This window comes from Hyperolius riggenbachi, chromosome 1, assembly GCF_040937935.1.
Source record: "Hyperolius riggenbachi isolate aHypRig1 chromosome 1, aHypRig1.pri, whole genome shotgun sequence".
NCBI lineage: Eukaryota > Metazoa > Chordata > Amphibia > Anura > Hyperoliidae > Hyperolius > Hyperolius riggenbachi.
The window spans coordinates 651219772-651246859 of NC_090646.1; the positions used below are offsets into that span (position 1 = coordinate 651219772).

At 45.2% G+C, this 27088-nt stretch overlaps 1 protein-coding gene across 1 annotated transcript in view; it reads left to right on the forward strand.

The window, feature by feature from the left end:
- DCAF12 (DDB1 and CUL4 associated factor 12) overlaps positions 1–25225 on the forward strand; it is a 46730-nt gene extending 21505 nt beyond the window's left edge. Inside the window, exons 3-9 of the mRNA XM_068271936.1 lie at positions 916–1122; positions 3135–3195; positions 9485–9678; positions 11016–11081; positions 16359–16521; positions 20564–20736; positions 24081–25225. Coding sequence (XP_068128037.1) covers positions 916–1122; positions 3135–3195; positions 9485–9678; positions 11016–11081; positions 16359–16521; positions 20564–20736; positions 24081–24239 — 1023 coding nt within the window. The 3' untranslated portion in view covers positions 24240–25225. The remainder of the gene's footprint in view (positions 1–915; positions 1123–3134; positions 3196–9484; positions 9679–11015; positions 11082–16358; positions 16522–20563; positions 20737–24080) is intronic.
- Positions 25226–27088: the final 1863 nt, after the last annotated feature.

Sequence of the window (27088 nt, forward strand, 5' to 3'; positions counted from 1 at the left end):
GCGGACGACAGGAGTGGCCCGTAGAGGCAGTCAAGTGACCCCACAGCCTGAGGGGGCTGGAGGAAGCCACAGGTAAGTATAAAGGTTTTAAATTTAATTTGTCTTAGGTACACTTTAAGCAGATCTGTATTGACAAAAAAAGGGGCGGGGGTAGTCAGGCCCAGGTAAGTATAAAGGTTTTACATTTAGTAGTTTCAGGTTTCCTTTAAACCCTTGCTGGTACGTCTTGTTGGTGCTGGATTGCTGAATACACTCTATTAGCAGTGACTTGGCAAGCCCTGTTAAAACAGCGCAGGAGTTTTGGGCGCAGCCGGCACCGCCATAGGCCGTAATAGGAATTACAAGCAGCACAAGCTGAATAACTTCGACGCTGTCAGAAGACAGAGCTTAAGTTACTTTTAAAACACTATAATTCGGCCGGCAACAATGGCTGGAAGCTGAATTGCATAATTCCTCACTTTCCACGTGGACCTGGAGGGGGAATAGTAAACAACGCTGCCGGGACTTGTGCAGCAGCAGGATCAGCTGTATCCTGAGCCCAAGTCTCCCGTGCCGATTTCATAGGTACGCATGCTTAGGTGCCTCATTTACTTTCTTACTTGAATCATTGCATTGCATACCACAAGTTCTTATCATTGGGAAGCAAACAGAAGCACCATTTGCTTGCTACTGCATTTGTTGCGGACTTCAAGATTTACAGTCCACCAGTTCATTGAACGTTCAAGCAACTGGAATTCACAACTATCCGGCATCAGTCAAGACCCTCCTGTTATTTATGTTCATGTCTTTGTTTTCTCAGGATTATCTCTGTTGTGTGATTATCATTTTTTTTTTTAATTTTTTTTTTTTTTACTATAGATGGTTTTGAGGTTTTTACCCTCCAGTAATGGTGCTTTTCATCTTTTTCCTTGGCAGTTGTTTGTAGTGGACATAGTAACTGGACAACTTACAAAGATTCCCATCCTAAAGGACCGTGAACCGGTTGTTGCAACACCCCAGAGCTGCGGCATCCACGCCATTGAGATCAATCCTTCCCGGACCCTGCTAGCTACTGGAGGCGATAATCCCAACAGCTTGGCCATCTACCGCCTGCCCACCCTGGATCCGGTCTGCGTGGGAGATGTGAGTTGCTGTTTAGAAGCAGGGCTGTGGAGTCGGTCCAAAAATCCACCGACTCCGACTCCTCAGTTTAGGATTCCACCGACTCCGACTCCACGACTCCGACTCCTCTAATTTGCATATTACAATTTTGTTGATTAAAAGTATGTAACATGAAATTCGTCTCATAACTGCCAACGCTTAGGAATTTTACAAGACAACTGAAGTGAGAAGGATATGTAGACTACTATATTTATTCCCTTTAGACTAAAACTAGTCCTTAGTAATAGTACTTGTAAAAGGTACAAACCGGAACAAAGAACATCTATCAGGCCCTAGGCAATGTAAGTGTGGGTACATGTAAGAATGATGTGCAGGTACTCTGCAGGGGAATGAGGAGATTGTAAACAGACAACACCTCTGTGTTCAATGTGCACAGCATTCTCAGTGGATTCCCTGCAGCTCTGTGAGGAGTGCATATGTAGAGTATAGTACTACTGTGTAACAAAGTAAACCTGAGACAGATGAAATTAAAGTTTTATACATACCTGGGGCTTCCTCCAGCCGCCTTCAGGATAATCAGTCCCTCGTTGTCCTCCTCCACCACCTGGATCTTCTGCTATGAGTCCAGGTACTTGAGCCAGTCTGGCGTAGTGCGCATGAACACACTCCACCGCTAGGAGCATACTACACCTGTGCAGCACTATTGCTATTATTACTATTATTTGATTTCATCAGCAAAGGGAGTGCATACATTTGCATAAATCAGCATCAGTGCAGAATTATTTCCATCTCATTGACCATCTCTATTAGTGACACAGCTACACATCAGGCTTTATTCTTACAGCATAGATGTTATTTAGTATATATAAGAGATTCCTGTGTACGCATCATATATACAGTCACAATCAGATATGTATATCTGATCTTAAAAATACGGGGACTGCTTTATTGAAGCAGCACAAGTAACTAATTTTGATTGGTTTATTTCATTTTTGTGGACTAAGCACAGCTATTACTGTATATATACATTATTTTTAATGACTATTATCTGAGAAATAGAACATTTTATCATATTTTCTATTTTAATTACAGTTACAAATTCATTAGGAGTCGGTGCATTTTTTCCCGACTCCGACTCCAGGCACCCAAAATTGCCCGACTCCACGACTCCGACTCCACAGCCCTGTTTAGAAGCATGCATTGACCTCGTAGCTGGATAGTGTAATGGTTAAAGAGAACCAGAGACGAAGCACCCTCATGTATTTTACCATATAGATCAGTGGGAACATTAGAGAAAACACCTACCCTGCTCTCTGTTTCATCATTCACTGCTCAGCCTGCTTATAATCAGCCCTGATAAAATCCCCGTCTGAAAATTCAGTTTGGTGTTGCTTAGGAATCATAGCTGAGTTATTATAGCAGAGCCAGAAGGGGGCAGGCTTGTGCTTGAAAAGACATCAGAGAAGACAGACTCTGCTATGATTCCTGAGCAAAGCCAGATTGAATGCTCAGTCGGGGATTTTATCAGGGCTGATAACAAGCAGGCTGAGCAGTGAAGAATGAAACAGAGAGCAGGGTAGGTGTTTTCTCTAATGTTCCCACTGATATACATGGTAAAATACATGAGGGTGCTTCCTCTCTAGTTCACTTTAAAGGTAACCTAAAGTCTAGTCTTGGGGCTTCTAACAGCACCCTGCAGTCACCCTGTGCCTGCACTGATGCTCACGATCCTCCGGTCCCCCGCTGCAGCTACATTTCGATTTTCCCCCAACTGGCCAGTCGATGGCCACTGCATGCGCTCATCCTCGTTCGCTCTCCTGTTGCCAGGAGACTTCTGCGCAGAAGAGATTTTCTTATACTGTGCAGGACGCTCCCGGCACTGAGGACGCGGGCACAAGGGCTGTGCAGGCGCAGTGTCCATCAACTGAGGTTCCCTTCAGTCCTCTGTATACCCTTAGTGTTACCTAGGAAGCCATTGTTCTGTGAGTTTGCTAAAGAGGTTTGTGTAATGCTTACTTTTATTTCTCCACCAGGCGGGTCACAACGACTGGATATTCTCCATCTCGTGGATCAGTGACACCCTGGCAGTGTCTGGTAAGTTTCATCATCCCTTATGACTTTGTTTTCAGGGTTTCTCACATGCTGCACCGGTCCTGTGGTAGTTATTACCCAAAACAATTAGTCTACTAAACTTACCCCTTTCAAAGCACTTATATTCCATATAACTTGTCTGTTTTCTTTTTTGGCCTGGGAACAGCAGAGGAAAGTGTTAGGCAGGGTTCACACTTGTCAAATTTGTATTAGTATGCAAGTCAGTGAGGTTCACCTCTAAGGCCAGGTTCACAGTGGCCAGTTGCATAAAGCACACATTATAGTGTCATATTGGGCTCTATTCACAATAAGCAGTTCTGTAAAATCATTTTGGATGGTAAAATACCTCATGCGGTATTTTACACTTTTTTTTTTTTTCCCCAAATTCACTAAAGTTTTCCCCCATGAGGCAGAAGTTAGGTAATTTACTGAACAAACATGCCTCCATTCACTAAGCCCCCTGCCCAGTAAGTGTCACTTACCAGCCTTCTAGCAGGGCAGCGGGCAGGCAGGGAGAGGTGTCTGTGTGTGTGTCTGTGTGTGTGTCTGTGTGTGTGTCTGTGTGTGTGTCTGTGTGTGTGTCTGTGTGTGTGTCTGTGTGTGTGTGTGTGTGTGTGTGTCTGTGTGTGTGTGTCTGTGTGTGTGTGTCTGTGTGTGTGTGTCTGTGTGTGTGTGTCTGTGTGTGTGTGTCTGTGTGTGTGTCTGTGTGTGTGTCTGTGTGTGTGTGTCTGTGTGTGTGTGTCTGTGTGTGTGTGTCTGTGTGTGTGTGTGTGTGTGTGTGTGTGTCTGTGTGTGTGTGTCTGTGTGTGTGTGTCTGTGTGTGTGTGTCTGTGTGTGTGTGTCTGTGTGTGTGTGTCTGTGTGTGTGTGTGTCTGTGTGTAGTGTGTCTGTGTGTAGAGTGTCTGTGTGTGTGTGTGTCTGTGTGTAGTGTGTCTGTGTGTAGAGTGTCTGTCTCTGAGGTTTCTGTCCTGAGCATCCTGTCATCCCTTTAGATGTGCTGCAGCCACCAGGGGGAGCTCTTCTGTGTGCTACAATACACATATGCGCATCTAAAGGGATGCAGGGATGCCCGCAGAATTGTCAGCTTCTACTGCTTTGATACACTTAAAGACCCACCGGCATCCCTGCCACATCCAATCAGCATGAGAAGCAGGTTGTGTGGCTCTGCCTATTGGCTACTTGGCTCTCCCCAAAGGCTGTCCGTCTAATCTACCGCACAGAGACAGTTATTGGCTGCTGTGAGCTGGAGAAAATTACCAAACACTTTTGGCCGGTAAATAACGTGCAGAAGTCTTTGTGAATTAGCATCACAAGTCGGTAATTTACCTCACTAGTCGGGAACTGTGGTTTTCTGTGTGGTGATGGGTTTAGGGAATTGTAACTTGGGAAGGTAATCGGTAAAATCCGCTGTTTTCAGCATTACTGAATGCAGTAATGCTTTGTGATTGGAGCCCAATGTATGAACTGCAGTGGAGACTGGAGGTGCTTTAATACAAAGCCTGCATCCAGCCAGTTAGAATAAGACAATCAGTTACAATGCAGTACTGTGAACGGGGCTCCAATCTTATTTTCACATGGAGGAAATGAGAAGCACATGGGGCCCATTTGCAATTCAGTTTTTCACCTGAGTTTTTTTCTATTAGTTGATATTTTCACAACTTAAAATAAAATGCACTTTAAAGAGGAACTCCAGTGAAAATAATGTAATAAAAAAGTGCATAATATTAACAATAATTATGTATAAATTTAGTCAGTGTTTGCTCATTGTAATATCTATCTTCTCCCAGATTTACATTCTGACATTTATCACATGGTGACATTTTTACTGCTGGCAGGTGATGTCACTGGAAGGAGATGCTGCTTGTTTTTTTTTTTGTTTTTTTTGGCAGTTTGAAACAGCTGTTATTTTCCACAATGCAACAAGGCTTCCACAGTGTGATGTCAGTACCTCAGTGCTGTGTGGTGCTGACATCATTTGTGGGAGGGGTTTCACCACTGTATCAGCCATACAGAACCCCCCCCCCCCCCCCCCCCCCCCCGATGATCCGTTTGAGAAAAGGAATAGATTTCTCATGGGAAAGGGGGTATCAGCTACTGATTGGGATAAAGTTCAATTCTTGGTTACGGCTTCTCTTTAACCAGTTCGCATTCAGTCGTTTTTCGCTTCATGCATCCGAACAATGTTCACCTCCCATTCATTAGCCTATAACTTTATTACTACTTATCACAATGAACTGATCTATATCTTGTTTTTTCCGCCACCAATTAGGCTTTCTTTGGGGGGTACATTTTACTAAGAGCCACTTTACTGTAAATGCATTTTAAAAGGAAGAATAAGAAGAAAACGGAAACAAATCATTATTTCTCACTTTTCGGCAATTATAGTTTTAAAATAATACATGCCTCCATAATTAAAACCCACGTATTGTATATGCCCATTTGTCCCGTTTATTACACCATTTAAATTATGTCCCTATCACAATGTATGGCGACAATATTTTATTTGGAAATAAAAGTGCATTTTTTCCGTTTTGCATTCATCACTATTTACAAGCTTATAATAAAAAAAAAAAAGAAATATTTCATCTTTACATAGATATTTAAAAAGTTTAGACCCTTAGGTAAATATTTGTGTTTTTTTTTTTTTTTTTTAATTGTAATGTTTTTTTTTTTTTTTTAATTAAACATTTTATGTGGGTATTTTTGGGAGGGTGGGATTGAAATTGTATTTTTTTTGTAAATATATGTGTATTTTTATTTTTATTTAACATTTAGATGTAGTTTACTTTTTGGCCACAAGATGGCAGCCATGAGTTGTTTACAGTGACGTCACTCTAAGCGTACCACGTACGCTTAGAGCGACATAGGAGGCAGAAGAAGCGTAGCTTCCGAGAGAAGCTGTCGCTTTTTCTGCGGGGGAGAGGAATCAGTGATCGGGCACCGTTGCCCGATTCACTGATTCACTGGCTAACAAACCGCCGGCCGATCGCGCGCGTGCACGCGCGCGATCGGCCGCGTGGACGCGCAGGAGCGCACATGGCTTCCTGGACGTGAGTTTCACGTCCAGGAATGTGAAATAGTTAAACCACCAGCAAGCAAACAAGTACTAAAAATAATTTCAGTCATTTACCTACTTTTTGGTACTTGTTCCATTGCAAAGTGCTAAAGTTATTTTAAACTAAAGATGAAAAATTACCTTCTAGAAGAAAACTCAGGAGAAAACGTGAATTGCACAGTGGTCCATGGTGTGAGACCTCATGCTGTGCATTTTAAGTATCATTATGCAAAATGCTCTTTGTAACGCAGACAAATGCAAAGCTCCAGAAACTAGCGTGCGGAAAGTTTCCACAGAGAGAAGATTGAACCCTGCCTTAGGCAGGGGTCACACTTACCGGCTTTCGTACGCGTTTTCTGCACAGAAAAACTGACTTCAACTGAGAACTCATGTTAATCAATGAGCTTGGTCACACATTAATGCAGATTTCGCATGCAGAAAAAAAACTGACATCTTGCGCAATTTGTCAGTTTTCTCTATAAATTACATTAGCTGTTGTAAGGTAGAGGTCACATTTGTCTTTCAGTTTTCTGAAAAGTGTAGAAACTGAAAGGCAAGTGTGACCCCTGCCTCAAAGAGAAACTCCGACCATGAATTTTACTTTATCCCAATCAGTAGCTGATGCCCCCTTTTACATGAGAAATCTATTCCTTTTCACAAACAGACCATCAGGGGGCGCTGTATGACTGATATTGTGGTGAAACCCCTCCCACAAGAAACTGAGGACCGTGGTACTCCTGGCAGTTTGCTGTCTGTGAACCTTGTTGCATTGTGGGAAGTAGCTGTGTTTACAGCTGTTTCCAACTGCCAAAAAAAGCATGCAGTAGCTACATTACCTGCCAGCAGTCAAAATGTCACCATGTAATGTCAGAATGTAAATCAGGGAGAGGAGAGATTTTACAATGGGAAAACTGACTAAATCATTTACACATAATTATTGTAAAAATTAAGCACTTTATTACATTTTCACTGGAGTTCCTCATTAAAGAAAATGTGCAGTTGTGGCACCACCTAAATATGGTCAGAGGCAGGGTCAGGATAAGCCATGCTTTGAGATCTCACTTTTTGTGTTCTTTTTGTATTGCTGTCAGACCAGTTTGACATGGTGAGAGGTATCGCAACGTCACTCATTATGACACAGCAACAGGCAATATAGTTACATATACTGGTAGTTAATTGGGTCGTAAAAAAGACATCAAGTCCAAACAGGAGGGGGAAAAACAAGTTAAAATTGGATACCTTTCTTTCCTGCACCCTCTCATATTTCAGTTGATTCAGAGGAAGGTAAAGAACCCTTACAAGGCTTGGCCAATTAACCTTTGAAGGGAAAAATTCCGAGCCAACTACAGGTGGTAGTCTGGCAAAATCCCTGGATCAACTCTGCTGGAAATTTCCTAGTAAATATAGCCTTGGATATCCTTCAATGCAAGGAAAGCACCCAAGCCCTCTTTAAAGGACTTACGAGGTCAAATCGTAAAAAAAGTCAAATACCTGTATGCTAATTTAAGGCATGGAGGATGCCGTCCGCGCCCTCCGTGCCGTTCCGCCGGGTCCCCTGCGCTCAATAGCCCCCCCGGCCGGCTCCCAACCGCTCGGCCTGGGTCGGCTCTCTTGGCTGCTCAAAGATGGCCGCATGAGCCGGCCGCGACTGCGCAGTCCGCTTAGCCGCGAGCGCGGCTGCGCAGCTCTAGGGCCAAACCCCCCCCCCCCGATCCACGCTACAAGTTGCCTTAAATTAGCATACAGGTATTTGACTTTTTTTACGATTTAACCTCGTAAGTCCTTTAAATGCAGATATAGATTTACAATAACTACTTCCTGTAGTAAAATATTCCACATTTTAATAACACTCACTGTAAATAACCCTTTCTTAAATAGATGGCAAAACTTTTTTTTCTCCCTCCATACACGGATCGTGTCCCCTTGTCTTTTGTACAAGCCTAGGGACAAAAAACCTCATCTGCCAAGCTTATGTATTGCCCTCTGATGTATTTATTCATGCTAATCTGGTATCACCTTAGCCATCTTTCTTCTAAGCTAAATAAACCCAGATTGCCCAACTTTTCTCAGTAAGTGAGATCTTCCATCGCTCGGACTTATTTAGTTTGCCTGTCTTTGTACATGACGATTGCAGAACGCTCCTGCTTGTAGCCACCCACACCTTGATTGGGAGCCTGAAATGACCAAACATTGATCAAGAAGAGTCCTAAAAGAATACCTGTAGCAAGCCCCCCTCAAACAAAGTTGCATGTCAAAGCAGAGGGAATGCTCTGGACCCCATAGAATCTTCCTGGTCCTCTGTGTCCCCTCCTTTCCACTGCGGGGCCCCCATTGATCCAACGCTAATGACGAAGAAGCCTTTGGCTTTGTACTGCGCATGCACGGGTGCAGACCATCTCTGAAGCCTCCCTGAGGAGGGTCAAGACATAGCCGGACGGAAAACTGGATCGAGTGAAGACTGAGAAGGCTCTATAGCAGGGTTGTCCAAACTTCATGACAAGGGACATACCAGTGTTCTATAGAGTGCTGGGGTCAAATTAGCGAAAATAAAACACTATTTTTGCTGACCGCCGTTAGGTACCCTATGCCTGTGACATTTTGTCAAATAAAACCTTTCCACAGGAAATAACCCATATACCATTAGCACAGTGGAAGCTGCTAATCCGTGGCTGTTATTTCAGCTGGCATAGTGGTGGCTGATAACCTACAGGTGAACGAAGGGGGAGGCAGAGCAGTGACACAAGGTGGCCCCTGCATGCGGCACTGCAGCTTAGGGCCTGAGGCCAGCATGAAATGAACTGTATAGAGCTTTGGTGGCCATCAGAAAAGGCTCGTGGGCTGCATTTGGCCTCCGGGGCTGAGTTTGGACATGCCTCCTCTATAAGATATAGTGCCTTAGCTTTACATGGGTAAGTATCAAACCTAAAGGAAGTCTCCTGATTTAAGGATTTCTTTAAATTCTTACACATTTTTTATTGAATCTAACATCAGGTTTATTAATGTTCTATAGCATGTGCGTGCCCAGTGCAGGTTTGCTTTTGTGTGTTCTACAGTACACAACCCACTGAAATGTAACTAGTGTAGATTGGTTTAGAGATCCGGTGTTATGGCTGTCGCATTGTCAGGAAGAATGCATTGGTCCCGGCAACCTTGTAGAATCCCAAGTTCTAACCCTCCATTTTTCCATGCATTCTCTCGCACACTGTATGGTCACACGGAAGCCTTCTGCCGTTGCAGGTTCCCGGGATGGTTCGATGGCGTTGTGGGAGGTAAATGACGAGGTCTTGAATAAATGTGACTTCCGCCATGATCATTCTGAGGAGCCAGACTACTTCCATATCAGCCACAAAGCTCTGAAGGATATCCCGAAAGAAAGCAGCAACTCCGCCAACTGCAAGGTCCGCGCTCTGGCCTTCAACAGCATGAGCAAGGTAATGCCCAACTTTCGGATTCATCCAGACTGTGATGTAGTTAATAAGGTAGATTAAGACGGATAGGTAGATCAGTCAAAGTGAACCTGTAACTCCCCTAATCTCTTCCCCCCCCCCCCCCCCCCAAAAAGTAGTGGGAGAAAATTCAAAGGTTTTCCGGTTCTTCTAGGAGCCCCCTGTTATGTGCAGGATCACTCTGCATGTACCAGACAAGGACTTGTTGGATCAATTAATGGACCGTGTTCCAGAGCAACCTTTTCAGCAGTACTTTTGATTTATACTGGATGTACTCTTTTTAAAATGTATCAAACACGGAGCCTTTCATGGCAGTCTTAAAGTGGTCTGAAAGTCAGCATTTGTACTTAGTTCTAAAAGATTCCTCATAGCTTTAAAGGTACTATCCCAGAAAAAAAATTGTAGCAGAACATCACTGAAATGGTTAAACAAAGCACTTTGTCCTGCTATTCAGCTTCAAATCCGCATCCAAACTGGAGATAACGTAAGTAAAAACACTTTCTGAGAAGCTGTCTGCTTCAGGCACACATACAGTTCAGAACAATTCATTAGATTTTAATATATAATAAAAATCAGTTTGAATAAAATGCAATGGCAGCTTTCAGGGCAAGAAAAACTACACTTTTGAAACTTGTAATTTGCAGACAGACAATATTACTTGTGCACAAAAGCAAATAAGATAACTGTATGAATAATACGTAGCAAAACACATTCTTATTGAATGTTATGTCAGTTTCAGACCTCTTTAATGAGGGGAAGGGAGGGGGTGTCCAGGGCAGTAGCTAGAAATTGTGAGTTCCCATAGCAACATTTTGATTGGCCAACCCCTGAAAAATGAAAAAATAAGGTACCTTTGGACCCCTAGGTAGCCCCCCAAAGTAGAGAGCTAGAGTGCACTGCCCCCCCCCCCCCCAAACGCCAGTATTAGGTGGTCCAACTATAAATAGCCAAATGTACCGCCAGTATAGGTAGCCAGATCAGCCCCCCATATGCAGAGTAAGTGGGTGGTGCACTGGAGGGAAGTGACAAAACTCTCCTGGCTACAAACTGCACCCCCCCCCCTTGGCTGTGTGCCCCATAGCAGACGCTATGGGTGCTATGGTGATCCCCGTGCCACTGTACACTGGTGTTTCTAAATCTTCCCCTATATTCCAGCTGGCACTGTAGATAGACATCTGTGCCTGAACCTTTCCACACACTCTCATTGCTGAGGGCCATGCGGTCGGGGGGGGGGTCTAAACTAGGAAGCAGATATTTATAGGAACAAAAAAATAAATGTCCTGTATGTGTGATTTATATTTTGTCTCTTCTTGAATCTGCAGGAACTGGGCGCTGTATCCCTCGATGGCTACTTCCACCTGTGGAAAGCAGAGCACACGCTGGCCAAGGTATTGTGAATAGCATGAGTTCCTGGATGATAATATTTTAATGCGTTGTAGTACTGGCGCTTAGGTGTGCTTTCATCACCTCTTAAAACGGGGTCCAGGTCAATAATGCAATTTACTTGCATCACTGACTTCAGCCCTGATTTTATAATACTGACAGGCCCCCTGTGTGTACTGTGCAAGCGTTTACTTAAAGGACCTCTGTCGCAAAAATCTTAAAATTTAAATTATATGTAAACCTATACAATTAAGATGTGTGTTTCTTCTAGAGTAAAATGAGCCATAAATGAACTTTCTCATATGTTGCTGTCATTTACAGTAGGTAGTAGAAATCTGACACAACCAACAGGTTTTGGACTAGCCCATCTCCTCATGGAGGGTTCACAGGAATTTTCTTTATTTTCAAAATGCGCTTAGTGAATGGCAGTTGCTCTGTCCAACTGCCAAAAAAGTGTGCGGTGAGCTCTTTTATAAATCTTTTTCAGGGAATGGCTTTATAAAGAATAAAGGCCATGCTGAGAATCTCCCTATGAAGAGATGGACTAGTCCAAAACCGGTCACTTCTGTCAGATTTCTACTACCTACTTTAAGTAACAGCAGCATAAGAGAAAAGTAAGGTATGGCTCATTTCACTCAGGAAGAAACGTACTTATTTGTATGTGTTTTAAATGTTAAGATGTTTGCGACAGTTCCTCTTTAACCACCCTGGCGTTCTGATTAAATCGCCAGGGTGGCTGCGGGAGGGTTTTTTTTAAATAAAAAAAAAACTATTTCATGCAGCCAACTGAAAGTTGGCTGCATGAAAGCCCACTAGAGGGCGCTCCGGAGGCGATCTTCCGATCGCCTCCGGCGCCCAGAATAAACAAGGAAGGCCGCAATGAGCGGCCTTCCTTGTTTTGCTTATATCGTCGCCATAGCGACGAGCGGAGTGACGTCATCGACGTCAGCCGACGTCCTGACGTCAGCCGCCTCCGATCCAGCCCTTAGCGCTGGCCGGAACTTTTTGTTCCGGCTGCGCAGGGCTCAGGCGGCTAGGGGGGCCCTCTTTCGCCGCTGCTCGCGGCGAATCGCCGCAGAGCGGCGGCGATCAGGCAGCACACGCGGCTGGCAAAGTGCCGGCTGCGTGTGCTGCACTTTATTTGATAAAAATCGGCCCAGCAGGGCCTGAGCGGCAGCCTCCGGCGGTGATGGACGAGCTGAGCTCGTCCAGACCGCTCAGGAGGTTAATGCTTACTGTATATTAGCCACAGTGTGTGCTGATCCTTTTCTCGAAAAATGTTCTTTGGAGAAACGTTCACTTGTATTTCTGTTAGTTTGCACTGCTTATATCCACTGAGCAGAACAGATTAGTACTTCAGCCCTCCCTGATAACCATAAAAAAAAAAAATTTATTCACTTACCTGGGGTTTCCTCCAGCCCCTTGAAGCCTCTGTGTCCCTTGCCGCAGCTCCACTCTGTCAGTCTCCCAGGGTCCCCTCCTGGCAGGCATGCGTCTGTTGCGCTCCCGTGTCCGGGATTGCTCTATGCACAGAGGCCAGCCGCTATGGAGGGGAGACCGGCTGAGAGTGAAGCTGCAGCGAGGGACACAGACTTCTAGGGGCTGGCCCTAGAAATCCCCAGGTAAGTGTTTCTTCTATCCAGAGAGCGCGGTATTTCTGCCCCCAGGAAACTTCTCCTCTGATTTTTAGTTCCTGGATGGGAGATTGTTCGCATCCAGGACTTTTTTCACTGTGGCCAAATAGTAAACTGCACCCACATACATTTTTAATTAAAGAATTATAATATTTTACATTTAAAATAGGCAGTTTCCCTCCCACACCAAAAATTACCCACATAAATTTTTTATAAAAAAATAAATAAAAAATACAATAAAAAAACAAAAACAACATAAATAGTTACCCAAGGGTCTGAACTTTTTAAATATGCACGTCAAGAGAGTATGTTATTATATTATTTAAAATTATAAGCTTATAAATAGTGATGGACGCACATTGAAAAAATGCACCTTTATTTCTAAATGAAATATCGGCACCATAAATTGTGATAGGGACATCGTTTAAACGGTGTAATAACCGGGACAGATGGGCAAATAAAATACACGAGTTTTAATTACGGTAGCGTATATTAATTTCAAACTATAATGGCCAAAATCTGAGAAATAATGAATTTTTTTCATTTCTTTCTTAATCTTCCTGTTGAAATGGATTTAGAAAAAAATAAATCTTAGCAAAATGTAGCACCCAAAGAAAGCCTAATTAGTGGCGGAAAAAACAAGATATAGATCAATTCATTGTGATAAGTAGCAATAAAGTTATAGGCGAATGAATGGGAGGTGAACGTTGCTCGGATGCATGAGATTTTCGGCACTGCGGCGCTGAACCGGTTAATGTCAGCAATGTGCGTCATGAGCCAGTATTTTAAAATGGAACTAAAAGCAACTATTTTGCAGTATTAAGAGCCATAAGATGTTTTAAGCAGACTTTATCATTATTTACCGTATATACTCGAATACAAGTTGACCTCGTGTATAAGTCAACTCCAATATTCAATCCTCTTAGGGCCCGTTCACACTGCACGCGTTTCCAGCCGCGTTTTGGAAACGCGTGCAGGTGGCCGATACGCACGACATCAGACATTGCATAGAGTGCAATGTCTGATGTTCACACTGCATGCGTTCCGGACCTGTGCGGTCCGGGAACGCATGCTGCACGCAGATTTTGCTAAAACGCGTGGCTGTCCCATTCACTTTTCAGTGATGGGATCAGCCACGCAACGCACACAAACACGGATGGCCATGCGTTCGTACGCGTTGCGGTCCGCGCGCGTTACGCACGCATGGCCATCCGCATTTGTGATCTGAACGGGCATTAAGCTGGAATTTTTTATTGACTCAAGTATAAGTCTACCCAGCAAAGTTAATGGCTGCACTTGGGGCTCAGGAAAGGTTAATGACCACACTGCATACAGTATTGCAGCCATTAACCCTACCTGTCCCTTAAGTGCAGCCAGTACCTCCCTCCAGGGCCCCAAGTGCTGAAATTATTCACTCCCTTTTATGCAGCCCAGTATTCCTCCCCCCCCCCCCCCCCGCCTCTTTCCTTGGAAATTGTTGTGGCCATTAGCCAGGATTTTTAGATCTGTTTTCTTGGCATTTCCTTTCCACAAAGTATCACTTACCACTGGGTAAATTACTGTGAATGGGAATGTCACTATTAGTACACACATTTAGTCTGTGATCAGTGTTGCCTGTGACTCATGTATAAGTCGACTTACTTTTATGAAGCGAATCAGACCTACATTTCTAGACTTATACTTGAGTATATACAGTATATAGTGGCGACATCTTTCACCGCACTTTACAGAGTATATTTCATCTACATATAGTCTCAAAGAGCTCAGGCACACTATATAAGCGCTTTTCTGAGTGCTTGCGATTGGTTATCGCTTTCGGAGTGCTTTTTAAAACTCAATCCCATTTACTTTCATTAAAATTGCGGTAAAAATTGACACAATAACATACTTTTTACATGTACGCGAACACGCCGATTTTTTTTTTTTCTTGCTTTCTTCCTGACAATACCCGAATACAAAAAAGACCAGATCACGCAGCACAGTGTGTGTACAAGGTAATGCTTAGTCACTGGAGGGGAGCATGGAGATTAGGCAAGTTAGGTTCACTCAGATGCATAGCTTGGGTTCACAGTAATGGAGGTGCATGATCAGGTAGGACACAAAAGGAGGAGGACCCTGCCCAAAGGCTTTCAATCTAGAGGGAGAGGTAAGGACACGGAAGGTAGGGGACATAGTCCTATGTCCATTGTAGTGCTAGGGCCAATTTCAGGGGGGAAGCCAATGGAGGAAACCCACGCAGACATGGGGAGAACATGCAAACTAAGAGATAATGCCCCAGCTGGGATTTGAACCAGGGACCAAGTTCTGCAAGGCTGTGCATTTTTCTCACTTAGGTCTTGTTCACATTGCGTTGCGCTCGCCCTATCGCCCGTTCTGAGCGATTATTTATCTATTTTTTCCCCCTTCTATTCGCTCTGCGTGTTAGAAGCGGTTTTGTAAGCGCTTTACCAAAGCAATCACTTCCTGCGGTCAGTCAGGAAGTGATTACTTTGCCCCTGGAAATGAATAAATACAATGTATTTATTCATTAAAAAGCTGGGGAAATCGCTATACATAGTGTTTTTTCAAGCGCTTTGCCATTTCCCTATACCTCCTATTTAGGGCAAATCGCCCTGAAAATAGTCCATACAGCGTTTTTTTGTCAGCGGCAAGCAAACGGAACGCCCCAATGAGAACTCTCTCATTGGAAAGCATAGTGTAAGCGCTTTTAGGGTGATTTGTACAAATCGCCTGCACTTAAAAATTCCCAGAACTCCTCTAGTGTGAACAAGCCCTTAATAGTGTAAAAATCCTTTTTTTTGTCCGCCTTTCAAAGAAAAAAAAACTACCTGCTGTAGTAGGACACAGAGAGACACTATATACGTCCCATTCTCTTTTTCAGCCCTTCACTGACACTTCCTACAAGTGCTATCATTTCAGGTTAATCTGTATTATATTGCAGTGCTGAGTCCCTGGTTCATATCCCAGACTGGGCCTCACCTGCACGGAGTTTGTATGTTCTCAGCATGTCTGCGTGGGTTTCCTTCGAGCACTCTGGTTTCCCCCCACATTCCAGAACCATGCAGATAAGTTAATTGGCTTCCCTGTCAAATTGGCCTTACACTACATTACATACACAGACATATGACTATGGTAGAGATAAGATTGTGAGCCCCTCTGAGGGACAGAAAAGTGCCAAGACTGTACATCGCTGGTGAACATGTCAGCCCTATATAGATACGTAATCCTATACAATAAAATGCAAGTGTCCCTGCGTCACCAACTGAATGGTTGTGTCCCTGGCTTTTTTTTGTACTGAGCATGTGCGCAACCAGGGCAGTTAGGACACAGGGCCGGATCTGTCAGTTTGCTGTGTGTGGTTCAAAGAGGTTCTCATTGCATTGTGGGAAAATAACAGCTTTTTCCAACTGCCAAGCAAGCAGCTTCCTGTGTGCATATACTTCAGACAGTGGTGGGGAACGAGCAAGCGGGACGCATATGTGCGCGCATTGCGGGGGTAGCGGCTGTGACCTAGCGCCTGTTTTTTAACGGGCGGGCCTTTTTACTAGTGATATTAATACTATAATGAAAGGCTATTGAGTAGTCTATATAGTGTGCTGATTACCCGGGAAGTGACAGTTTGTGTTTGGTTTCCCTGCTTCTGTGCAGCTGCTGTCTACCAAGCTACCATACTGCAGAGAGAACGTGTGTCTGGCCTATGGGCAGGAGTGGTCGGTGTACGCGGTGGGCTCCCAGGCTCACGTCTCATTCCTGGATCCTCGTCAGCCGCCAGAGGATGCCCGCTCTGTGTACTGCAGGGAGCAGGGCAGTGGTGAGTATGATGTTAACAGTATTCAGGCTATACATGCGCTGCGCGCTGCTAACCATTGCCAGTCCATGAAAATGCTAGCTTAATGTGAATCTGAAGCCTGTTTTAAAATAAAAACAGATACTTGCCTAAGGGTGGGGAAAGCTCTGGGTCCTAACGAGCCTTTCCGTTCTCTTACTGGTGTCCTCATTCCCCCGCAGGCTCCACAGTTTGAATCTCCTGCCACCGGAGACTTTTGCAGTCTTCGGAAGTGCTCGGGCTTCTAAAGACCGGCGCTCTGTACTGCGCACATGCGAGAGAGGGCGCTTTTGCGCATGGGCAGTACAGAGCGGCCCGTCTTCGGAAGCCACAACCCAGGAGAGAGCAGTCCATGACCAAATTGGTCGTGGACTGGTAACAGGGGAGCATGCGGGGGAACTAGGACACTAGGAGAGGAGAGGGAAGGCTCATAAGGACCCAGAGCATTCACTCTCCTTAGGTAAGTATCTGAAGCCTTTTTTAAAAAAAAAATAAAAATCCGACTCCTTTTTAATGTTATGCAAATATACGCAGCTTGGAATTTGACCAATGAATGCTGTATTTGAATGCATACATTTTCACATTGTATCAACTCCGTATTATTTGCATCCCTATCCCAACATGTGATTTGCCACCCAGTCTCTACATTCTGCCCTTAAAGTGATTCCGGGCACCTCTCATGGGGTATGCCTTTAAGCATACCCATGAACAATTGTGTGTCGGCACACTTACCAGCCACTTGTTTAACCCTCCTGGCGGTTAATTTTTTCTGCCAAATAGGCAGAAATCCATTTTTATTTTTTTTTTTGTTTTGTTTTGTTTCATGTAAAGCTACCAGAGTGGTAGCTACATGAAACACCACTAGAGGGCGCATGTGTCCCTCTAGTGCGATCGTCGCCGGCATCAATAGCAAACAGGGGAACGCATATATAACGCGTTCCCCTGTTTGGCTTCTCCTGTCGCCATGGCGACGATTGGAATGACGTCATGGACGTCAGCCGACGTCCTGACATCAGACGCCTCCGATCCAGCCCATAGCGCTGCCTGGAACTTATTGGTCCGGGCAGCGCAGGGCTCTGGTGGGGGGGGCCCTCTTCTGCCGCTGCGTGCGGACGGCGATCAAGCTGCGCGCGCGGCTAGCAAAGTGTTAGCTGTGCGCACAGCACTTTAAATGGGGCAAATCGCCCCACCAGGGGCAGAGATATCCTCCTGCCTGGCATAGCCCGAGCTCAGCTCAGGCTTACCGCCAGGAAGGTTAAGGGCTGGTTTACACAGACGGCGTTGGGACGGCCGGGAAGCAGCGTCGTCCTGTGACGTCTCGCTTGGGGGCAGTGGTACGGTGATCATTGGCTTCCCGTCACGATCGGCGTTTCTCGTCCCCGCAAGCGGACATGAAGCCGTGGTGGCAAGCCTGCCCTGGATGTCGCATGCAGCTTCTAGATCTGGTAAAAGCGGGATCGGAACGCCGCGTTTCCGCAATCGCAGGTAACCGCGCGATGCTAAAAGCTCCTATTAACTTGAATGGGATAATTTAGCCAATGAGTCCCGAACGCTTGACGGTAAACGCCGCCAAGCGTCCATGTGAACCAGCCCTTATCCAAACTTCCCCTGGTGTTGCCGCTATAAAATGCGTGGGGCCAGACGACTTCATTCAAAGTCGTGCTGTGACTCATCTGGAGGAGCCTCTTGCATGCGTGTCACTTCCTCTTCTTGTTTCATTCAGTGATGTACTTCTGTAACAGAGAAGACAGGGGTGACCTGGAAGGTATAACATAGCCAAGATGGCAGCCGCGATTTTTAAATGTAAAATTATTTGGTGTACAAATGAGAGGAGAGAACAAGCTACAGAATGGTATGCATCGTTAACCTCTTGACGACCAGCTAACGCCGATTGGCGTAAACTGGTCGTCTGCGGGTTACCATGGAAACGGCCGCTCGATCGAGCGGCCTTTCCATGTCAGTTCATGGAGGGTGTCTCCATGAACAGCCGGAGAGCCGCCGATCGCGGCTCGCCGGCAAAATATAAACAGGCGGGGAGAAATCCCTGCTGTTTACATCATACGGCACTGCTGCGCAGCAGCGCCGTAAGGCAGATCGGCGATCTCCGGCCTCTAATTTGCCGGGGATCGCCGGCATATGATAGGCTGAAGCCTATCCTTCAATGCGCAGGACGGAAATCCGTCCTGCGCAGCTCACAGGGGGAGGGAGAGGGAGGGAGCGGCGAGACGGCGGAGAACGCTGCGGAGGGGGGCTTTGAAGAGCCCCCCCGCTAAGCAAATGCAGCCGGCGGCGATCAGACCCCCCCCAGCAGGACATCCCCCTAGTGGGGAAAAAAGGGGGGAAGTCTGATCACCCTGCTGCACTCCTGATCGGTGCTGCGGGCTGTAGAGTCCACGCAGCACCGATCACTGTAATATCCCCTGGTCGGCAAGTGGTTAAGTACTTTGCAATACTGGTCGGAGTCCCTTTAAAGGGAAGCTGAGGTGAGAATGATGTGGAGGATGACCTGTTTGTTTATTTTTTGAACAATGCACATTGCCTGGCTGTCCTGCTGATCCTTTGCCTACAATACTCCTATCTGTGAAAAATCTGACAAGATTAGCTGCATGCTTGTTTCATTTGTGTGATTTAGACCTTACTGACCCGAAAGATCAGCAGGAAAGCCAGGCAACTGGTATTGTTTAAAAGGAAATAAATATGGCAGCTTCCGTAGGTCTCACACCTCGGGTTTCTTTTTAAAGCAAACCTGAATTGAAAAATAAGTCAGAATAAGCATACACACGTCATACTTACATCCCACATAGTCTGCTTGTCGATCTCTTCCTGTTTGTGCATTGGGATCGATGGAATTCTCTGTCCCCCATTTTAAAAAATGGCAGTGATCCTGTAACAGCTTCCGGCTCAGCTGCCCACTAACCAGTAAGATCACTGGAGCCAGAGGGAAACCTGGACATTACCGTCACATCCGTTTTATTTTTCCAGTTTGAACTGACAGCAACTGATACAGTAAAAAAGGGCTGTAAGGCCCTGTACACGTTGCGTTGCTTTTTTAAATTGCATGTTTTTTTTAAATTGCAAAATCTTTTGCAACATAATGAGAACCATGATGACCTGTACACAGTGATGCGTTTTTAGAAAATTCCAGTTGCAGTGACTGCTGCACTTTTTAAGTGCTGCGTTTGAATAAGATGCAATGCTATGCAATTGCATTGCGTTTTTCAGGGGTCAAATATTTTAGCCAATCGGCAATCACAAAAAAATGCAAATGCATCAAAAATGCAAGTAAAAAAATAAAACGCATGTGATTTTAAGATTGTATTGTTTGCAATTTTGCTTGGTGATGTTCAATGTGCACAGGCCCTAAGGCAGGGGTCGGGAACCTATGGTTTAGGAGCCAGATGTGGTTCTTTTGATGGCTACATCTGGCTCACATACAGATCAGTAGGGGTTAATTCACTAAGCTACACTGCACAAGCAGCACAGCTTAGTATGGCAGCGCAAGTAAAAATTGCTGCAGCATGAACCACTAACTTACTCGCGCTCCCCCCAAAACTAACAGCTGTTCCAGATGTCCCACTCTGGACCCTGTCAGGTCCAGTGACTGTGTAGGATGAGATCCCTGCACTTAGATTGGCCCAATAGGCTGCCTGTCACTTGACCGGCAGCCTATTGGGCCAAAGTGTGGGGATCTCGTCCTACAAAGTGAATCAACCCCCAAGTAAGCTAGCTAATTGTACAAGCTGTTAGTTGGTATTTCTCCAGTCTTGCTCTCAGGGAAATTGTTGATGTTGCTGAAACCCAAGAGCAGATGAAGTGTCTGACACGCCTGATTAAAAAAAAAACAAAAAAACGGACGGGACTGGAAATGTACGTATTTATGTGTGAGCACAGCCAAAGAAACCCATGCAAAACTGGTGCATGAAAATACAATATGATCGAGCAGATCAAATCTAAAACCAGACTAGTCACTGATGTTTCTAAAGCCGGTTAATGTGTTTTTTTTTCTGTTTGTTTTTTTTGTGCGCAGGCATCAGATCGGTCAGCTTCTATGAACATATAATCACAGTGGGGACCGGCCAGGGCTCCATCCTCTTCTACGACATCCGAGCTCAGCGCTTCCTGGACGATTCCATCAGCAGTATCCAAACGTCAACATTCAGAGCAGAGATGCTGAAACTGACGACAGGGAAAGGCTGGCTTGTGAGTGCCCATTCTCTTGTGATGACTTATCACCGGAGCCTGACCAATGCAACTTCTGCCCATTCATCTGCATCAGGTCACACAGCATCATGGGAATCCCTGTCATCCATGTTTTGAAGGTTTCCCATGGCATTTGAATATCTTGTGGTCACAGCAGCCTGCTGTTAAGCTCTGTGTGCTAGAGAGCTTAAAAACAAGCATGCTCCAGGAACAGCAAGCTGTTGCTGTATATTTTCCAGCTGCTTTGCTACCATCTTCATATAGTTAACTTTGTACTTTTATGAAGGGGAATTAGTAAAGAGCTTTTTATTTGTGCTGCTGACCTCTTCCAGTTAAAAGAAACCTGAAGACTCAACGTAAAAAAGTTTCTTACCTAGGGCTTCTCACGGCCCCATGCAGACGTCCTATCCCACGCCGGGGCAAAACTATTATCCGGTCTCCCGCCGCAGTTGTGATTCTTTACCATTGAATTATCGTCAACGACCATTGCGCCTACGCGTATGTACTGTACGCATCATCTCTCCCGCTCGTGTCACCAGGGGCATCATGCACAGGCGCATTATGATTTTTTTTCCTCGAACCTGCGCAGGATGCTCCCAGTGACAGGAACGAAGATGCGGACGGCCAGGACAGGCACAGTGGCCGTCGACTTGTAAGTTGGCGGTAAAGAAATGAAGCTGCAGCAGGGGAACTGGAGGATCCTTTGGCAACGTCGGGCACAGGGCAGCTGCAGGGGGCTGGCAGAATCCCCAGGCAAGTGAAACCTTTTTTTTTTTTTTTTTTTGTCTTCCTGCTTTAAAGTGAACCTCCAGACTAAAAATTTACTCAGCAGCACTGGAAAGGCCTGGTGTTTCTTTAACTGTTTCACAGCATCAGAACTTTTTTTTCTCTTATACAAGCCTCATTTTTAGCTGCACAGAAAAAAACTGCCTGGGCATTTTTCCCCTAATGCTGTGCAAAGCATGGTGGGATTTCTGATGTTCTCGTTCTGCTGTTTTGGGGCAATTTTTTTTTTTTTTTTTACATTTTGAATTTGACATTTGAAGCCTAGCGTGTGCAGCTGGGAGGGGTGATCAGGACACAGGACAGTTGGAACTGTGTGTCCTGCTCCCTGTCACCTCCTTTCAACCAAAAAGATGGCTGCCCCCATGACAAAGATGGCAGCCCCCATGAATCACAAACATTTGCCTGTTCTTTTAAAACGGGGTGGGTGAGAGATTATATTACCGATCTATTCTAATTAACATAACTAATGTAACTTAATGACAGTAGGTTTGTTTAGGCTGAAGTTCCCCTTTAAGTTTTGGAGAATAAATTTTCAAACCACCTGTTCAAGGTTTTTTTTTTTTTTTTTTTTTCCCCTCTTCCATCCCCCCAAAGACCCCCTCCTCTCTTCAACCACCTTTGTTTTTCCATGGTCTTCTAACATAACCATAAGCCTCCTTTCCCACTTGAGCAGGAAATGTACAGACTGAGTTTTCTACACCTCCGAAAAATGCAGACAGCGGAATCTATTGTTAAAAATAGGATCCTCTTCCACTGTAAAAAACAGATCAGCTAACGGAATACAGAGTCCTGACTTATTTATTTATTGCCATTGGTCATTACCACTGCGTGCGGTGTTACGGGTGTGGTGAACGCTGCATCTTAATTGCAATCGTGCAGTTAAGCCTCCTATGTGAAAGAGGCTTAAACAAGCAAACTCACAGAACATTTATATCGCGCTTTTCTCCTGGCGGAATCAAAGCTCCAGCGCTGCAGCCACTAGGGCGCGCTCTATAGGCAGTAGCAGTGTTAGGGAGACTTGCCCAAGGTCTCCTACTGAATAGGTGCTGGCTTACTGAACAGGCAAAGATTCGAACCCAGGTCTCCTGCATTAGAGGCAGAGCCCTTAACCATTACATTATCCAGCCTGCTTAAAGTGAACCCAAAGTGCCCAGTGTAACTTCCCTAGAGTTTCTTCTAGCCCCCCTGTAGTCCTTCTGGTCCCTTTCTGTCATTGCAGTCAGATGCATTCAGCTGCTGTTCACTATGAAAGCTTCAAGCTTGCGCCTCTTAAATTACGCTTATGTGGCCGGCAGCATACTGCGCTTGTGCAGTTTGTATAAATTGCAGCTATGCATGTGCCGAATGTTGCCAGCTATGGGAGCACAATCGAGGAGGCGTGCAGCCATGCATGCGGCGTAGCCAACGACTGGTTCTCTCTGCCATCACTTGCAGGGGCTTCCAGTCAGAGCAATATCCTGCCTCTATCTGGCCAGCAGACGCTTGTCAGTCAATCAGGTGCACTGTCATACACCCTTTGCCTGCTGTACCATACCTAGCAGGAATTACATAGATTAGCATTCAGGTGGGAGGCTTCGGTTGGACGCAATCGTGAATTGCGTCGTTTAACAGGGACGCCCCGTGTAGGCACATCTCCCACACGGTCCCCTCCCTAACCACTCACCTGTCAACCGCATCGTAGAAGCTGCAAAAAATAAAATTTAAAATCACAAACACTGGTCCACATGACAGCCCAGGGGCCCCAGGTCTCTCTCACTCACTGGGGCCCCCAAACCACCATGCGACACCTAGAGGTTAGTGCGGGCAAGCCCTGGACCTCTCACCTCCAGGGAACTCACCCCACCACCTCTAAACTGAATGCCAACTGCAACAAACACAACTGGGCTGTCATGTGGACCAGTGTTTGTTATTTTAAATTTTATTTTTTGCAGCTTCTATGATGCGGTTGACAGGTGAGTGGTTAGGGAGGGGACCGTGTGGGAGATGTGCCTACACGGGGCGTCCCTGTTAAACGACGCAATTCACGATTGCGTCCAACCGAAGCCTCCCACCTGAATGCTAATCTATGTAATTCCTGCTAGGTATGGTACAGCAGGCAAAGGGTGTATGAAAGTGCACCTGATTGGCTGACAAGCGTCTGCTGGCCAGATGGAGGCAGGATATTGCTCTGACTGGAAGTTAGCAATTGTGTTTGTTGCAGTTGGCATTCAGTTTAGAGGTGGTGGGGTGAGTTCCCTGGAGGTGAGAGGTCCAGGGCTTGCCCGCACTTCCCTCTAGGTGTCACATGGTGGTTTGGGGGCCCCAGTGAGTGAGAGAGACCTGGGGCCCCTGGGCTGTCATGTGGACCAGTGTTTGTGATCACTTGCAGGGGCACAGCTGCTGGTCAGACTAGGACTATAGAGGGGCTGGAAGTTAGGCAAGTTAAACTGGACATCTTAGGTTCACTTCAGGGGTCCTTTTAGACGTTATCCCGTGCCCACTGAAGTTGATTGATGGTGGTGTTAGATCTGTGCTTGAAAAATTGGCTTTTTAACTGAATTTCCACTCTTCTCTTCTAGAACCATAACGAGATGTGGAGGAATTACTTCTACGACATGGACTGCTGCCCAAACGCCGTTTACACGCACTGCTACGACTCGTCCGGAACGAAGCTCTTTGTGGCAGGTGGTCCCCTGCCATCAGGACTCCACGGCAACTACGCCGGCCTCTGGAGCTAGGGAACATGGCCCCCCAATATCCCAGTGCTGCCAGTGACTCCATTTGTGCCAGTGGAGTACACCAAACGTTCCTAAACGCTACTCTTCCCCCTCAAGACAATTTAGATGTGCGGAAACTCTCCTTTTGCCCTAGTAATACTATCCAAAATGTTTTTTTTTCTTCCACCTCCTCCCCCATTTTATTTTATCTGCCTAGAAGGCTCTTTATACACACAGTCACAGTACAGTCTTAAAACTGAATCAGAGCTTTTACAAAATTTAGTTTATTTAGTTTTTTCTTGAAAAGGTTTTATTTTTATTCAGGAAAATTGAAATTTTCTCACGCAATCTTAAGGCCATCATCCTTTCATCAAGTCGCAGTCCCACTTTGGGCGCCATAGGGCGGTGGCGAATTGGCTTACTGCAATGCAAACGCGTGGGATTTGCCATTCTTAGCACCGTTTGGTAGTCTGTGCCTCCAGCCTTGTTTCTTCAGTTCATAATGTTGTTCTCCCGTAAAAATGACCCAGTTTTTTGTCACCAGCACTTGGATGTGTTACAAGCTTGGATCATGGAGTTTTTGGAACATTCCAGCTACAAGACGCCGGCCAGTAAGGCTTCACCGTGCATACGGTCACCTCCGCCGGGACTGCAGCTTCTCACTAATCAGCTCCGCTTCTGTAATTTTTGGCTTTGGAGGCATCCATTTAATATTTTGGTGGACAGTATCAGGTTTTCTGTGAAAATCTGGGGAAATCTTATGTGTGTGCGTGTAAGTATGTGCGTGTGTGCGTGGAGAGTACTACTCTTTTGTGTTCAGTACATAGCATTTTAAATTACATGGAGTGGCAAAATTAGGTCATAAACAAACATTGGTTAAAAAAAAAATTCTTTATTTGTTAGGTCCTACTTTATAGGACTTTGTTTTATCTTTTTTTTATGTAAAGGATTCTAACAAAACTGTATAATGAGGCAACCAAATCAATAAATTGTAAATTAAATCATAATTAGTGTTCAAAGTGGATGTGTTTTTTTTTTTTTTTTTTTCTCATCTGTTATCTACCCCCCTTTGCCTAAGGGCCTGTTTCTGCTAGGTCCAAATTTGTGCGTTTTTTTTTATTTATTTTTTTCCCTCCAGCACAAAAATTCACATAGCAATGATTTCCTATCGGAAAAGGTTTAAAATGAAAGGCAATGTAGTATCTTTGGCCCCCATAATAGTCTTGCAGAGGGTCAGAGAAGCTGGCATTCAGGCCCCAAGGTTGCCATGTTAGACCAACCTGCATTTTTCCTATGGGCCAGTGTCCTATAGATGTGAAAATCGCATCCAGGAAGAAACAGCCATGTTGCCGTTTTTCAGACGTCCCATTCAGGAAAAATCGCGTGATGCGATTTTCACTTCTTTGCATACGCAATCCATAATTATAGGACTGACTTTTTTTTGTAAAAAGAACTCTAAAAATGTTTCAGGCAAATTCACATTTAAAGATTGCAGAAATGCGTATGCGATTACGCATACAAATTGAGCATCAGAAAATTCAAATAAGATTCTCTTGCTTCTAGTGGAAACGTAGCCTAAAGTACATGGAGAGTTTGTATTGGGGTTTTGTTTTTTTTTAGTTTTGTTTTTCCCCACCCTAAAAAAACAAAGGGCTTTTTCCTGATCCTGTGACGCTTACACTCTGCATACAGTGGCTACGGTCGTGCACATGCAATGATGTCATGATACACAACAATGTGCAAAGCTGACAAGCAATGGGCTACCACCTGAGCTTCTGCACCAATCCACGGGATTGGCCCAGTGTCACATGGCTGGAGGGTGAGCAGCAAGGAGCCCAGTTACATGGGGTGAGGGGATGGAGCCATCTCTTAGATTATACAGTATAATCTCATATTAAACTCCGAGGGACCAGGAAAAGCGGTTTACGAAATCAGAAATTGTCCTAGAAATGGCCCAGCAATTCCCTGGACATTCTCTGCTGCAAAGGAGCAACTCTGTCCTCCCATTGGAGGTACAGTACAAGCACTTGTCCTAGAAATGGCTCAGCATGCCCTGGTGCATTCCCTGCTGCACAGGAGCAGCTCTGTCCCTCCCATTGGAGGTACAGTACAAGCACTTGTCCTAGAAATGGCCCAGCATGCCCTGGTACATTCTTTGCTGCACAGGAGCAGCTCTGTCCTCCCATTGGAGGTACAGTACAAGCACTTGTCCTAGAAATGGCCCAGCATGCCCTGGTACATTCTTTGCTGCACAGGAGCAGCTCTGTCCTCCCATTGGAGGTACAGTACAAGCACTTGCTGCATAGCCAGGCTCGACCTATTTCTGGTACAGTATCTCATCCCTAGCTGTCACTGAATAGAGTCAACCACTCACTTCTTCCTGTGAGTGGCTCTGATAAAATCCGTGGGTGGGATTTGCAGGTCGTGTCCTGCAAAACTTTCTGCTCACACTTGAGCCAATCAGGAACCCTCTCTTCAAAATGCAGCCAATCATGATAAGGCACTCCCATCTGTAATGTGAGTGGCTCTGATATCTCCACAGGCAGGACTTATTGCTCTCCTCTCCACTCTCCTAAAGGTGGCCACTAACGGTCCAATTTCTAGCAAAAAATCGTTAGAGCGATCAGAAATTCTGATCGGATTGGTTGTAAATTATCTCCATTGGTGGACACAATCGATTATGAACGAGTGAAAAAAATGTCGTCCGAATGAATTTTCGTCAAACCAAAATGTGGATTTTCTTGTTGGTTGTAATAGATAGGAAGCAAAGATTAATTCGTTGATGGTGTAGTGAACGCTGTATTACAATATTTCACTTCCGATCAGAAGTTCTGATCGCTCGAACGATTTTTCGCTAGAAATTGGACCGT